Source organism: Sclerotinia sclerotiorum, genomic scaffold (assembly GCF_000146945.2).
Source record: "Sclerotinia sclerotiorum 1980 UF-70 scaffold_25 genomic scaffold, whole genome shotgun sequence".
In the NCBI taxonomy this organism is placed as follows: domain Eukaryota; kingdom Fungi; phylum Ascomycota; class Leotiomycetes; order Helotiales; family Sclerotiniaceae; genus Sclerotinia; species Sclerotinia sclerotiorum.
The window spans coordinates 204809-219911 of NW_001820811.1; the positions used below are offsets into that span (position 1 = coordinate 204809).

At 41.1% G+C, this 15103-nt stretch overlaps 6 protein-coding genes across 6 annotated transcripts; 2 read left to right on the forward strand and 4 right to left on the reverse strand.

Moving 5' to 3' along the window:
* Positions 1-394: 394 nt before the first annotated feature.
* On the reverse strand, positions 395-3612 carry SS1G_13452 (hypothetical protein; the record flags this gene model as incomplete). The annotated part of the gene is made up of 6 exons (XM_001585518.1): positions 395-723; positions 779-1462; positions 1553-2025; positions 2083-2493; positions 2570-3293; positions 3357-3612. The coding sequence occupies 6 exons, from the start codon at positions 3610-3612 to the stop codon at positions 395-397; spliced, it is 2877 nt and encodes a 958-aa protein (XP_001585568.1).
* Positions 3613-5087: 1475 nt separating this feature from the next.
* On the forward strand, positions 5088-6580 carry SS1G_13453 (GDP-mannose pyrophosphorylase; the record flags this gene model as incomplete). Its single annotated transcript, XM_001585519.1, has 4 exons — positions 5088-5159; positions 5218-5274; positions 5333-6502; positions 6554-6580. 4 exons carry the CDS (start codon positions 5088-5090, stop codon positions 6578-6580), a joined length of 1326 nt encoding a protein of 441 aa, XP_001585569.1.
* Positions 6581-8421: 1841 nt separating this feature from the next.
* On the reverse strand, positions 8422-8734 carry SS1G_13454 (predicted protein; the record flags this gene model as incomplete). The annotated part of the gene is made up of 2 exons (XM_001585520.1): positions 8422-8558; positions 8668-8734. The coding sequence occupies 2 exons, from the start codon at positions 8732-8734 to the stop codon at positions 8422-8424; spliced, it is 204 nt and encodes a 67-aa protein (XP_001585570.1).
* Positions 8735-10101: 1367 nt separating this feature from the next.
* On the forward strand, positions 10102-11461 carry SS1G_13455 (hypothetical protein; the record flags this gene model as incomplete). The annotated part of the gene is made up of 2 exons (XM_001585521.1): positions 10102-10191; positions 10244-11461. 2 exons carry the CDS (start codon positions 10102-10104, stop codon positions 11459-11461), a joined length of 1308 nt encoding a protein of 435 aa, XP_001585571.1.
* A 663-nt stretch (positions 11462-12124) lies between these two features.
* SS1G_13456 (predicted protein) lies at positions 12125-12673 on the reverse strand (the record flags this gene model as incomplete). The annotated part of the gene is made up of 1 exon (XM_001585522.1): positions 12125-12673. The coding sequence occupies one exon, from the start codon at positions 12671-12673 to the stop codon at positions 12125-12127; it is 549 nt and encodes a 182-aa protein (XP_001585572.1).
* A 91-nt stretch (positions 12674-12764) lies between these two features.
* SS1G_13457 (predicted protein) lies at positions 12765-13033 on the reverse strand (the record flags this gene model as incomplete). The annotated part of the gene is made up of 2 exons (XM_001585523.1): positions 12765-12884; positions 12959-13033. The coding sequence occupies 2 exons, from the start codon at positions 13031-13033 to the stop codon at positions 12765-12767; spliced, it is 195 nt and encodes a 64-aa protein (XP_001585573.1).
* Positions 13034-15103: the final 2070 nt, after the last annotated feature.

The following is a 15103-nucleotide window of genomic DNA, read 5'->3' on the forward strand; positions in this document are numbered from 1 at the left end:
AGTTTGGTGGTGTACTGAACAACTCGGGAAGGAAAAGTATGATTCACAGGATGTGGTAGCTGAATTTAATCAAAAATATGATTGTCGTTACAGGGAAAGTCGTGATTGGTCATTGCAGTTGCTGCAGTATTCGTGATTTGTACCCCAGATAAAGGAACAGGTTTTGAGTGGGTAAAAGGACCTAGCTAAACGAGATAGTGCAGATGGCGAGTAGAAGGCAATTTGTGTGATGAAAAGAGTCTAGACGAGAATAACTAGATCGTACGAATGAACTTGCATAGAATAATGAGTGGGTGAAGCCAGATGTCGGTAGAGTATGGCAAGAAAACGATTGTCGTGCTAAAGAACAGATGCGGCCTGGTAATGAAGTGATGGCACAAATTCTGGCATTGTTTCAAGCCTCAGAATCTGCTAAATCGACATTCTCAGCCTCGCGCTTGTCATCGTCATGCTTGTGCATGCCGCGGCGACGTTGTAACAAATCTGAGACCGGGCTTTGATGACGGTATCCTGAATGCTCGAGACCCTCACTCTCCGATCGATTATTTTCCTCCTCAACCGCAGGTGTGGTACTAGACTCCTCATCATCTCCGATTCTGTCTTTGATAAGCTGCCCAAACCTGACTTCAAAGGCTTCGAGTTCCTTCAATTCGTTTTGGAGCTTTTGACGTTTTGCACCAATTTCGGAATTTTCTTCCATAAGTTCTACACATTTGTTAAGACCTATGTTTATTTTCGTTAGCAAAATCCCTAAAAAGTTGCAGAAGGGTTCTCTTACCATTTTGGGGGTGGTTAACACCTAGTCTGGTTTCGAGAAGATCTGTGATGTTGTCTTTGACATGGCGAAATAAACGGTTGTTAATACTGATACAAGTACTATCAATGAATCTTTTACCGGCCACAATATAGTATGCTCGGAGGTAGGCTGCGACATCAATTTCATTTTGGAAGTTGTCCTTCCCCAATTGTTCAGGCTTGACCGTTTCTACGTGCTTCCTCTTCTCCGCGAGACAGGCCTTTTCTCCGTCGGTTTCCTTCGCCTTTAATTTTATGGATTTGATATATATCTCTTTATCGATAAAACGAGTAGCACGAATTTTGTGACGAACTTTTTGAAGACCCAACTTCTCACTTTGTTTCGTCTTCTGGATCTCTTCCTGGTTCGTGGTGAAAGGACTGTACGTTTCGAGCTCGTACAGTTCATCGAGTGCATCTCGCTGTGCCTTGGAAAGCTCCTCAATCCATCCTCGAAGGATGATGATGGATTGCTTGTAAAGATCCGTCTGTCTGAATGGACCCAAGATTCTATCCGCACTCTTTTCAATCTCAGATCGTAACAGACCAATAACTCCATGAAGCAGTTGTTGGACGGGAGGCTTCCAATCACGAACAGCCTTTTGACAGAAATGTTTGTAGACTGGTGTGTTGACCATATCAGGGAGGCCCATGTAAGTATGGTTTTCTATTTGTGTGCGTATGTCAGCAATACTGGTGAAACCTGAGCCGTAATGTGCATGTCTTTCGAAGATGGTGTTCCTGAAAGGATTCTTACGGTAATTGGCAATCTGTCGTGAAGTATGAGGGATGGGAGTCTCCGATTTGACCCCAAAAGGAGTACTTGGTGTTTGGTCGCCTGAATTCGATCCGTCTTCGTTGACCATCTGATTGTATCCGCGTTTTTTACAAATTTCAGGTACAGGCTCTTGCTTACTTTCACCATCTTCGTTCTCAAGATCGATAACTTCAACCATCAATCTATCCGATTTATCCGCGAGGGTGATCTTTGGCTTGTTGTGTAATATCAACTCGTGAAATTGGCGAGAAAGTTTGGTCCAAGATCCATGGAAAGTTGTATCGGATAAATTTTGTTCGCTATTCATCATCCTTTCCACATTCTGACTGAAGTTACGCAGAAGACGAGTTACATGAAGTTGCACATTTTCATTGGGTACCTCGGGCAGGCCCTGGAGCTCTTGAGTGATGGTAGCCTTACGCTTATGAACCTTCATCTTTATATCAGGCAGGCTACATACACACCATTAGCTCAATCTTAAAACAGTTGGAATGAAGCTTATCACTAACCTTTTTCGGATTGATTCGGCAAGAAAGCGAGAAAGTGATTTTTGAATTTTGGGAATTCCACATCTATCTTTGTACTTAGACCATGGGCCTTGCCACAACTTGTTGTTGTTAAAAAACTCTTTCTCTTCCTCACATGCTTGGAGATGGAAGTCCTTCTCAGTCGCTTGAAAGTTCGGTCCAGGCTGTTTAGTTACACGCCATCCATGGCCTAAACGATGCTCTTCACCATCCAAGATCTTCTCCCAATCCTTAGTACCGTCCTTCTCCACAAGTGTATCGGGTTTTGTTAGGACGCCCATACAACGATTAGTAGCACGTTCTTCCTCAATTAGGGCTTTTGCTTTCGATAAAACTGCTTCCACAGACATGGTCATGACGAAGATGATCAAAGTATTGGGAGCTCGGATGTATCTACGAGACGTTAGATATACTGGGGCTGGTTAAATGTGGAGACACAAGGCTTGGCTAGAGAAAGAGCAGTACTCACTTTTTGGCGATGTTTTCAAAAAACTTGATCAGATATCTTTGATCATTCGTGGGAGTATTAGCAATAATACCAGGAAGGTCGAAAAACGATAAGGTGGGTAGTCCTGGGCCGGATATCTCGACTTTTACAACATTCGGTGTGGCATCAGCCTCAGTATTAGTGTTCTTGCTCACAAAACGGCTGCCATTTTCTGGGATGAACTGTTCGTAGTCCTGGTTATGATTGAGCAGAGCAATCTGTGCCCATATCATCGCATCTTCTAGCTTTTCCTTGTCGGTGATTTTGATGAATTCCTTAACCACCAGTTCCTGCTCAAACCAGGATGGGAAAAGATTATTCTTGGTAAAATCCCGATCCTTGATTTCAGTCTTTGTTTTGCGATATCCATACTTTTGACGAAGGGAGATGGTGCAAGACCAAGTCTCGGCTGCTTTGGTTATAATATTGGCAGGGCATCTTGTGCAGCACCCACTATTCTTGGGTATGGACCACCCGGATAATAGGCTGATAAGCGATGATTTACCGACACTTTGATCTCCAATTAAAGCAATCCTTGGGAGATCGACGATGTGTGCGACATCGTAATTTCCCAACTGACTGAGAGCATCAATCAGGACTTTTGAATCCAGGCCAATTCGATGAAAACCCGACATGCCGTCAGTACTTGGAGTTGTGTCACGGGTATCAGGTTCTTGGTAGGCGTAATGGGATGGACGGTGAGTATCTGGGAAAGAGCACATTATTAGTGCAGACTCAAAGTTAGGATTGATTGATTGCACTATCTTACCGTTGTGATAGGGAGCTCGAAGGTCCTGATCAGTGTCGATCCGATAGTGAGGATTTGAGGAGGGACGATATTCCTTGACGCCTTTAGAGGTCCGAGGTGCTGGTCTATGGGAGGTCTCTTGTTTGATAGTATGGGGGGTCTTCGAAAGTGTGGCGTTGGTAGGGCTGGTCAGAAGTCTGGTGCGATTAGGACTTGACAGTTGACCGTGTGTTGAAGTGATTTCTTCGACTTGCTGTCTAGAAATTCGGAAAGCCATGATGGGGATATATTATATAACCCTCACAGGCGTCGTTCTGCACCCATCATGTATCAGCACCTGCAACGATCTATAGATTCATAGGCATGGAAATTTTGAGATCCTGTGGTGCGGCATCCTAGAAGATGCGAAGTTGAAAAGATGGAATGCCATACCTTGTAAAAGTCTGAGATGGAAGGGCAAACACAGAACTTGATTCTGTAAATTTAAGAGCGAAGGTGAGAGATCTTTCTTTGCGAAAGGCTCGAGATGTATCTGGGTCAGATACGACCAGTGGAGATTGAATAACCTTTCCAATCTGGAACTTGTTGGACAGGAGCAGATTGTTGCAAGGCAGCAACCTAAAGAGTATGTAGAAAGAGAACAATGGTAACAAGTTCGAAACTTCTGCAAGTAGCTTTACGGAAGCTGGAGAAGATGGATAGAGCGGAAAACACAAGGAATTAGTTGAAATTGAAAGAGTGAAAGAGATTTGAAAGAGGAAAAAAAATATTCTCACACTTTCGCGGACAAACGCGACGAGTGTAGAGTGTTTGCATGTAGCCTTGAAGGTGAATAAAATTCTGTCCAATAAAGAGCTAGAATAATAGATTGTAAAAACAGCCCTGGCAATTGCCGATCAGAAAAAGGCAGGATAATAGTAATTCTATCGATTAATTTGTTTTTGTTTGATGTTACTTTGGACCTTTTCAAATGAATATCAGGTTTGTATGATCTTCCCCGCCAAATCTGATAAATTTCTATAACCTACAAAGATTGAGCAAATAAATTCAATAGATGACGGAGAATCTGATAGAATTTTAAATATGCAACTGTACATTTTGAATAGACCTTGATCCTGGAAGAGCTACCAGCTTTAGGAATTTCCAGGTGATGGTAATGATGCTTTGAGTACAAGTTGACAAACTTCACTTTAATCACTCCGCGGAACCGGTACTTAGCTTTTTCCCCATGTTCATTCAATGCGCCTACCTTTATTTCTCCAATGGCATTGGTGTTGGCAGTTGGGATGCTTGCTTTTGCTCTTGCTTTTGCTTTTTTTCGAGTGGGCTTCTTGCATAATGGATATCAACTATAGGAAGAGGAGCTGAGGCCAAAGAAAGGCTTCCTAATACTCCTGTTATCTTGATTTTCCATCGTCTGATGCTGTAAGTGAAGCATAATAATGATTGTTGAACAAGTTACCGTTGAGAATGAAGTCTACTTGTAGTGAAGACAGAATCAGGGGAAGTGGAGTATCACACTAGACTAGCTCACCTTCACATGATTTTGTGTTAACCTTATTTATGTTATTTATGCATTTTATGCACTTTATCCATTTGCACGGACCAACTCAGCCCCTCAACGGAATAAGCCATGAGTTAGCATCGAAATTAATCTCACAACTCAGGAACCCAATGCCAGGTGTTCATGTCATTTTGATGATTTATTAAAGAACATCCATAGAATTATCTTCATCAATTCAATCATTTAGTATGTCTTTACAAATCCCTCACAGAGAAAGACCAGGTAGTGCTGCTCAAGCAGCCACAAAGGCCGTTATTCTGGTAAATCTATGAAAATAATCAATTGCGCAAAGGAAAAGAAGGCTGATGATGAGGCTAGGTTGGTGGACCATCCAGAGGAACCCGCTTTAGGCCATTGTCCTTGGATCTGCCAAAGGTATATTCATTTTCTACCCCTCCTGCTCAGAAAATCAATTAACTGTGCTTATTCATAGCCCCTCTTCGAAGTTGCTGGCCATCCCATCGTTTGGCACTGTCTCACCGCCATCGCAAAGGTCCCCTCTATTCAAGAAGTATGCATGATCGGGTACTACGATGAATCGGTTTTCCGTGATTTCATTAAGGATGCCGCACATGAATTCCCTCAAATTAAGATCGTTTACCTTAGGGAATACCAAGCTTTGGGAACTGCTGGAGGTTTATATCATTTCAGAGATGCCATCCTTAAAGGGCGACCAGAACGTTTCTTCGTCCTTAACGCAGATGTGTGCTGTTCATTCCCATTGAATGACATGCTTAAGTTATTTGAGGACAAAGATGCTGAAGCTGTTATTCTTGGTACTCGTGTCAGTGAGGATGCTGCTAGCAACTTTGGTTGCATCGTTTCTGATTCACACACTCGCCGAGTTCTACATTACGTTGAAAAGCCCGAGTCGCACATCTCGAACTTGATTAACTGTGGTGTCTATCTCTTTGCAACCGAATGCATCTTCCCTTCCATCAGAACTGCCATCAAGCGCCGTACCGACCGCCCACGTCTCGTTTCTTATCCATCCTCCGAGAACCTCGATTCCTCATTTTTCCAAGATGAAGAAGATGTACAAAAAAATGAAGTTCTCAGATTAGAACAAGATATTTTGAGCGACCTTGCAGACAGCAAACAATTCTTCGTTCATGAGACTAAGGATTTTTGGAGACAAATTAAAACCGCTGGCTCAGCTATCCCAGCTAACGCATTATACCTCCAAAAGGCAGCACAAACTGGATCCAAGGAATTGGCGAAACCATCCGCTAATATCCTCGGACCTGTATTCATCCATCCAACTGCACATGTCGACCCAACCGCTAAACTTGGACCTAACGTTTCAATCGGTCCACGTGCTGTCATTGGGGCTGGTGCTAGAGTAAAGGAGTCCATTGTTTTGGAGGATGCTGAAATTAAGCATGATGCTTGTGTCCTCTATTCTATCATTGGATGGAACAGCAGAGTTGGTGCTTGGGCTCGTGTTGAGGGAACACCTACACCAGCCAACAGCCATACCACAAGTATTATCAAGAACGGGATTAAGGTTCAAAGTATTACTATTTTGGGTAAGGAGTGTGGTGTTGGTGATGAAGTTCGTGTACAGAACTGTGTCTGTTTACCATTTAAAGAGTTGAAGAGGGTAAGATTTATTTTCCGGTGTCCTTTTCGAAACTATCGCTAACGGTAATAGGATGTGACCAATGAAGTCATCATGTAATGGATCAGTGAGATTTATATGTATTCGAAAGGATTTACAATTAATACCATGTCGTTTTGTTCGAAATGTTTCTCCTGTTCTTCCACTGATGACAACCAAAGTTCCATATTTCATACTCTAGATCACAGCTATTTGAATAATGCAATCATCAATATCTAACAATATGGTACCGGGCATTCGAATTATTCATCTTGTCTATGTTGTCTATGTTGTCTATGTTAGTAGACGTCGCTCTCAGTGGAGATTGCCGATAACAAAAAATAGTATCTTTTATTATACAAGACGTAAAGTCTGCTCTAAAATTCAGGTCACCTTTTCTTTTTCCGTTCATTTTTTTTTCATCCGTGCCGATAGAAATTGCTACTCACTAACCAATCATTCAGTTTATTTGTTTATTTGCCCATTAAAGAATATTAAAATTGAACAGATCAGTGTTACGACCAATCCTAACAGCTACTCAGGTGACTAAGCTTATGGTCACATGACCCAATATTGTCCCACCTAGAATCACTCAACTATAGGCGGTGGGACATAATGGGAGGCGATGGGATGTATAGTATGAAGGTCTATATAATCAGGATGGATTTCCTTTGTATAGAGCTTTGTGCTCAAGATCAATCATTTAGTATACTCTATTATTAGTTACGAATTGTATCATTGTCATTACTTAAGTCCCTGTTTGACATCTAGTTATAAACTACCTCGAGAGCCTAGAGCACTTCCACATGATCTAGACGGCAAACCTCGTAACAATCAATTTAATTTATTATTCCGCACTAAGACAGTCGGCTATCTATACTACTAGGCTAGGGTTGGGCAAAATGTAATTATATAAAATATAATAACAAAACCCACTTTATAATATATAATAATAAAGCTCCCTTTATATAATATAGATTTATTAATAAATTTTGAGAAGGGGGACGAACCATATGAGTTATATGATTGGGTAGATCGAGGAGAACTCATTTTATTTATTTTTGATCAAGATCAAAATTATTAAATGTTGAGATATCGATCACATAAAGCACTAGCGTTGATGCTAATGCCTCGGCAAGGGGGGTTATATATATTCTATAATGTTACGAGGTTTGCCGTCTAGATAATATGGAAGTGCTCTAGGCTCTCGAGGTGGTTTATAACTAAACGTCAAGCAGGGACTTAAGTAATGACAATAATGCAATTCGTAACTAATAATAGAGTATACTAAATGATTGATCTTGATCTTGAGTATAAAGCTCTATATAAAGAGAATCCATCTTAATTATATAAACCTTCATATTCCAATATTGAAGCGATGGAGCTGTCACGATTCACCATTAGGATTGATGGTGTTACGATGGTAGCAAACTGATTAATTAGGAGAGCTTAGGCCTTGTGCAAACACGATCAGATTTCATCGAATTAGTATGTGATCTTGGTCACCTTAAGATCGTATGCGCATGCACCATCAGAAATCATGTGATAAGGAGCCCTGAGGAGCCAGAAAGCTCCTGGGGGCTCCCTTTATCGTTCATTATATAGTTAGAATAGTTTCATAGTTTAGGAGCTTCGTGCTCAATTTATTTATCAATTAGTTTACCTACATTCTACTTGATCTAGTAACGACTTCACTTCCAAGTGAATACCAGTGATAAAGCCTTAACCCATAACTACCAACCGACAAACCTTAGGCAGCCGCTGCCTCCAGCACAGTATCGTTACAGTAAATATCAAAATAATCTCAAATATTTCATATTGTATTGATTAGTTCAATGATATGATTGAGCTGTTTTCAAGAAATAAAGTATATAATAATGATGTTGTATTTTTATTATGCTTTATTATAATCTAGCCCTGCTTTACGTAAAGCACCCATCCCTACTACTAGCAAAGGGTTCGTCTTTTTCCAGAACATTACTGGCAAACTGTGGGTCTTTGATGTAGAAACTGATAAAGGTAATACTGGCATTATGTCTTCTTTTATTGGATCTCTGAACTAAAATCGTGTTTCGATAGCTCAGGAGATTAGTAGTGCAAAATCTTTCGCAAACGGCCCACATATTGCTGCTATATACGACAAACAGACCAAAAGACAACATGTTTACTACAGCAGTAGCACAACCATTTCAGGGGTATGGGCCCAATGAGGCGACGAGAAGGGTTCGGCTGCATGGTTGCCGGAGAGCCAACGCAATGACGCGATCGATGGAGGTTCAGCCATTGACGCTGTGCTTAAAGACGGCTTGTGTTATGTCGTCTGCTGTAAAGATGGGTATATCGTCAATTATACTCACAACATCACTACCCTTGCGTGGTCCTAGGTCACGGGTGAGTCATGCGACATCTGGACTACACCATTTCGATAGTTGCCATCACAATTGACTTTCCCACTTTGTTCTCGTCTCTTCAGGGTTGGTACGCTCGTTATAGGTTTCTTAGATAGATTGAAAGCTAGCTGAATTATATGAGGATTTTTGATTGAGTCATCACACACAGTTTTTAGACAATATATCCTGTTTGCCAATATGACCATGTATCTGCGCGAAATTTTTCAATTCTTGTCGAGTTTCTCGGGAGATGTAGAAGAGAAATGTCTAGATAGATTTGTACGCTTTTAGCGATTTGTAAATGTACTGTAAGCAAGAAAGCAGAGAATCGGATATTAAGTCCTCGATACTGGCGTGGTAAGATTAGATGAAGATTCCAAATCTTTTTGGAGGCAGGAAGTTACGTAGTTAATTAAGAGATGAAGTTATTAGTATTTAAGCTTGTTAAGTGGTATAAACTAATAGGTGCAGATGTAACTCGGCTTTGCAATGGTTATAGGAATTTCTGCGTTCGGATTGTAGGCTAGCTTATTATCGATATCCCATGGAACACCTCGTTGTGGGCTATGGAGCTTGAGGTTTTTGCTGGGGTTGACTGTGTTTTCAATTAGATCGTAGTACTAAGTCACACGAAGCAGATTAATATGAATTCGTGAAACTTATTAAATGATAAATTTTGCGCTTTATATATATATAATTTAAATAGAGTTATAATAATAAGTAACCGCAATCTACTTATAAAATGATTATGATATATTTCGGAGAATTCTCGGCTCGGTATTTGAGTTAAGCAGAAGAATGTTTCGAGCTTCATCGGGCAAAATGCTAAATCGGATTTCAATGCTTTCGGTTAGGTTGCTGCAACAAGATTACTAATGTCATTGGTAACATCTCACGAAATCGTTCCATCAAATAATCTAGATGATTTACGAGAACCTTGGGCAAGCTCGCGGCGTACGAAACCGAATTAGAGTACACTGCATCATGCACATTTGTTACTCATCAAAATTTGGAGAGTGCCCAGAGGAAGATGTGATGTCATGATCTGATACATCAAGTGAGTGCGGGGGAGGGAGAGGGAAACAGTTTCTTTGTATGGAAGAAAATACTTAAGTTTGAAAGATTCTCGAGTTTTGTAATTGATCTTTTAAATCAAAAGATTTAGTTCCCGAAAAACAAATCAATAGATTCAAACAATAACACCAAACAAAAATGTCAACACCAACACCCCATCCCCAGCATGGTGTTCCATGTGGTACCAGTACCCCACGCCCAGGTCTTCGCAACACCCCTGCCCCAGGCGTAGGTCCTCTCTTTCTCACTCTCTCAAATACAAATTGCTAATATCAGTAAGGTCTCTTTTTACACTCCACTCCAATTTCCTCCCTCTGGCACAGCCCTCTCCCCCAATCCACCCAAACTCTTCACCCCCCTCAAAATCCGCTCTCTCAATCTCCAAAACCGCATCATGCTCTCCCCAATGTGTCAATACTCCGCTTCTAACGGTCATTTCACACCCTGGCACATGGCCCATCTCGGGGGTATAATTTCTCGAGGCCCCGGTCTCTCAATGGTAGAAGCTACTGCCGTATTACCCGAAGGACGTATCACACCCGAAGATAGTGGTCTTTGGCAAGACTCTCAGGGCGAGAAATTAAAAGAAATCGTCGACTTTGCGCATTCCCAAGGTCAGAAAATAGGCATTCAATTAGGACATGCGGGTAGAAAAGCCAGTATGGTAGCACCCTGGCTCGATCGCGCTGCAATCGCTACTCCAGAAGCAGGTGGATGGCCCAACAATGTTAAAGGACCAAGTGCGATTCCGTTTGATGGAAATCATTGTGTGCCCACGGCAATGACTTTGGAGGACATCCAAACATTTAAAACCGCATGGGTAGCAGCTCTTGAAAGAGCATTGAAGGCTGGTTTCGACGTCATCGAAATTCATAATGCGCATGGATATCTTCTCCATGAATTTTGCTCTCCGGTTTCTAATAAGCGAACAGATCAATATGGAGGTAGTTTCGAGAATAGAATTCGTTTAACCCTCGAAATTGTCGAACTTACCCGTCAGAATATCCCGGATACAATGCCGCTTTTCTTGAGGATTAGTGCGACGGATTGGTTAGATTATGAGGGATTTGAGGAAGACAGCTGGAAAGTAGCAGATTCAGCACGTTTGGCGCAGATTTTGGCGGATAAGGGAATCGATCTTATGGATGTTAGTTCGGGGGCTAATCACCCTGCGCAGAAGATTACAGCGGGTCCTGGATATCAGGCTCCTTTTGCGAAGGAGATTAAGAGGGCGGTGGGGGATAGGATGTTGGTTGGTGCGGTGGGGATTATTGCTAGTGGGAAACAGGCGGAGGCACTTTTGACGGGGAAAGGTGGGGAGACAGGGGTTTCCGGGGAAGAGGAGAAGGGAGAGACGGAATTGGATTTGGCGATTGTAGCCAGGGGATTCCAGAAAAATCCGGGATTGGTTTGGGAGTGGGCGGAGGAACTTGATGTTAAGATTATGATTGCGCATCAGATGAGGTGGGGATTTAGGGGTAAGGGTGGAGGGCATTAGGAGGATTTTGTGTAAGTATTTCTAGAAATATGATGGGATGGAGGAGAAGAGGAAAGACAGTAGGGGGTTGAGGTTGGAAGCAGCAAAGTTGAGAGATATACACGGAATTGGTTTCTATCCTTCACAGAGAGTTTGTTTCTTTACTTCTATAAACGTATAATTTTCCATTTCACTTATTTTAGCATTTGTTCTCCTTTCTTGTCACCTCTCTTTACTATATTATCACAGTTCATATTTTTCTCCTTTTATAATTGTCGCTTGTGTGACTTCTGTACTCTTGACCAAAATAATACAAACATTTCAAAACTCTTGTTGCTCAGTCACCCCCCGATTTTATTCCCATTAAACCCAGTGTTCTTTCATATCGTCACTAAGGGTCTACAAATCTCTACGAAATCTCTACACTTTGATTTATGCTAAGATTAATGTTCTAATGCATGCTGCATTGAGTATATATATGGTGGTTAGTGGTTATATCCCACTATCTTGTTACATATCATAGACTCTCCAGCACCTTGATTTCGGAGAACTCTCCGTTGATCAATAATTAATCACTCATCACTAAGTAGTGATGTCATCATTATTAAGACCGGCAAAAATTATTGCGTGAACATTATAAATGTGTGATAAATATGAAAATGTAGTAGGCAATCAATCATCCCTTTATTTCCCTACATCATCCATAGCATCATGATCTTCATCTCCATTATCATCTTCCTTCTTCCCGTCACCTTCACTTCTATCCTCCTCACCTTCACCCTCACCCTCCCCCTCAACAATAACCTCCCTAATCCTCTTCCTCTCCCCCTCTCTCCCCCTCCTCCAAACCCCGACCCCCAGCCCCGCCACACACCCCACAACCACTACCCTCCCGACCCACTCCACCCAACCCCCCCACCTCACCATCCACCCCACAAACCCCTTCAAAACCGGACTAACCCACCTCCTCCTCTCCCCGTCCAACTCCGGATCCACCTCCACAAGCAACACCACCAAAACCCCTAATATAATCGTCAACATAATCGCAGTATATACCTGTACTACAGCCAGTAATATCGCGATATTTTTTGTCGTTTTGAGGACTTCGAAACCCGAGGCTATTAAAGGGTAGCCGGCTGCTACGAGGGGGGTTACTTCGGTTTGGACTCGTTGTATCATGGTTTGGGATTGGGTGAAGGCGGTGCGGATTTGTTTGCTGTATGGGAGACCCATTTCTTTTTATTTTTTCAATATATTTTTTTGAAGGTATGATATGGATGAAGTGCAGGGTTCTTTTGAGAGAGTGAATTGAGTCGAGGTTCTTCTAGTCGTTTTGATGGATAGAACCAGTGATATTCAGGAAAAAGCGTTTCTTGCTAGGCGATGCGATGGGAAAACCGAATATCAAATAAGAAATGCGGTCAATTTCGAACATAGCATCACACTATTAAAGAGTATGATATATTATGGGTGAACAATAAGTTCATCAGCTCCAAGATATAGTGATGTCAGCGATACCAATGAAGGGAGTTCATGATGGCTTTTTTGCGGCCAATCGGAATGGAAGCGAAGTCGCTCAAAACAGGAATCCATAACGTCTTACTATTTCTTGCTGACATAGGATTGGGTGAAATCGTGACTAAATTATTAACCTAGGCTTCAAGATTCGTACCTAGGTACTTGATGTGATAGATTGAATCTCTTACGCAACGGTCAAAATAATTTCATGCACGCTACTAGTTATTAGATGTTATGCTCTACATAAGAAGAGGAAGTCGTTCTAGAATAACACGATGTCTAAGCGATGCGTAAACGACAGGTTTACTACTGCAGAATGAATACATTCATTAGGAAAAGTGTCTGTTTAAAAGTTTATATTTGTGAGAATTACATCATGATACAAAGATTTATGAAGTTAATGTATTTTACCGCAACGAAGTCAAGCCGTGACAAGACAAGGTATCACTGAAGATCTGGTGGTCACTATCTATCACCGTGGATAGTTGCGGTACGGATTTTCAGTAATGAACCGGCATTAAGGAGTTGATTTGATAGTCAGACTAACGGCATCTTACTGCAACATACCACCTACAATAGTCCGTGACTTGTCATGATCTAATGCTAGACGACTATATGCAATATCATCTCTTTCCTAGTGAGCGTTATTGCTGTGATGGTCCTCTCTGTAACCACTAGGGCATTATAGCAGATCAATGCGAACTCTAAAGGCTTATGAAGGTAAATACATGGATTGAATGCCTAGAACGTTTGTAGAAGACCACGAAGTTATGATGCGAGAAATAAGAAAATCTATTTTACTCGAGAGACTAAGAGAATACTATTGGGGCAGTCCTGTAAAGATGCCGAATTATAATTGCCGGGAAGGGCTTCTGGCAAGGGTGTGCTAAATTTTCAGATGGGAAATAACAGAGAAGTATTAAGGGGGCACGTAGATCGCTATTAGTTGAGGAGTTCAGGTAGCTATATAATATGTAGCTGGGTGGGATAATGGGAATGTGTTTAGGTATGCATATAGCAAATGACAACGGCGGCTGGTTAGTTCCTTATTGAAATGATACAAGAAGTCACAGTTCTATATTTTGGGAGTGAAATAACAGAAATAGAAAAGCTTTTCTTGAACAAGAAAGCGTGAAGTTTATATAAGTTGGGATATGTTGCGAAATGCTCCTTTATATATGAGTCATATTTGGTGTTTACAGACTTTCTAGTTAATATGATCCAGAGTCACTAGTTATTCAGATTGATTCTGCTTCTATAAAATTCATCTCCTTAGCTATTATACTATGGAACTTACTTCTATCGGTATGCTATCAATACATTAGGCTCACACTAGTTTATGACCGTACGAAATAACTATACTGAATTAGCCTTGTGAGATCCGTATATTAGAGTGGAGGCTTACTATAAAAATTGCTTCCACCTCATGAATTTGATCCTTCAACAACAGCATCACCAAGCCTAAAATGCGGACATCAGAAAGAACTATCTAAACACAACTTTGAGACTCCCATACTCATACTTCTCAACACAAATACAATACCACTTCATTCAAACTCAGCATATCAATCCAAACAACAAATTATCATCAAAATAAGAAATCCACTTCCTGTACAAACCAGCACCATGAGCTCCAATTTTTCCTTCTTGCAACACATAAAAGGAGAGTATAATAGCTATATGGCGTCTTCCGCAGATGAATGCACCAGAATCGTTGTTGTCCGCGCCTCATGATCTTTGCCTGATACTGCATGATATCATTAATACTCTTGATAATAGTCATAGGAATCTGATTCTTTAAGAAATAATGCTTAATATATCGTGCTGAAGCAAAGAAGAGGGGAATGCTAGAGAAAGAGAATAAAATACATTTTTTTCTGAATGCATATGGTGTAATGTCTTTGAAAGCTGAAAAATCTAATTGATTTTATAAATTTTAATTCCTAATAAAGAGAATATATAATTGTTTTATTAATTAATATTCAATAATGGGTATTATGTTAAAGTGAATGGTTCCTGCGTAGCACGTGCACAGGGCACTAGTCCTATTAGGACTAGATTGAGAAGCTCTCTGTAAGAGAGCTTCGCACTTCCGTAGAACTTAGAAGAGAGATTAACCTACTAGACCAATATTACCTCAGTTCT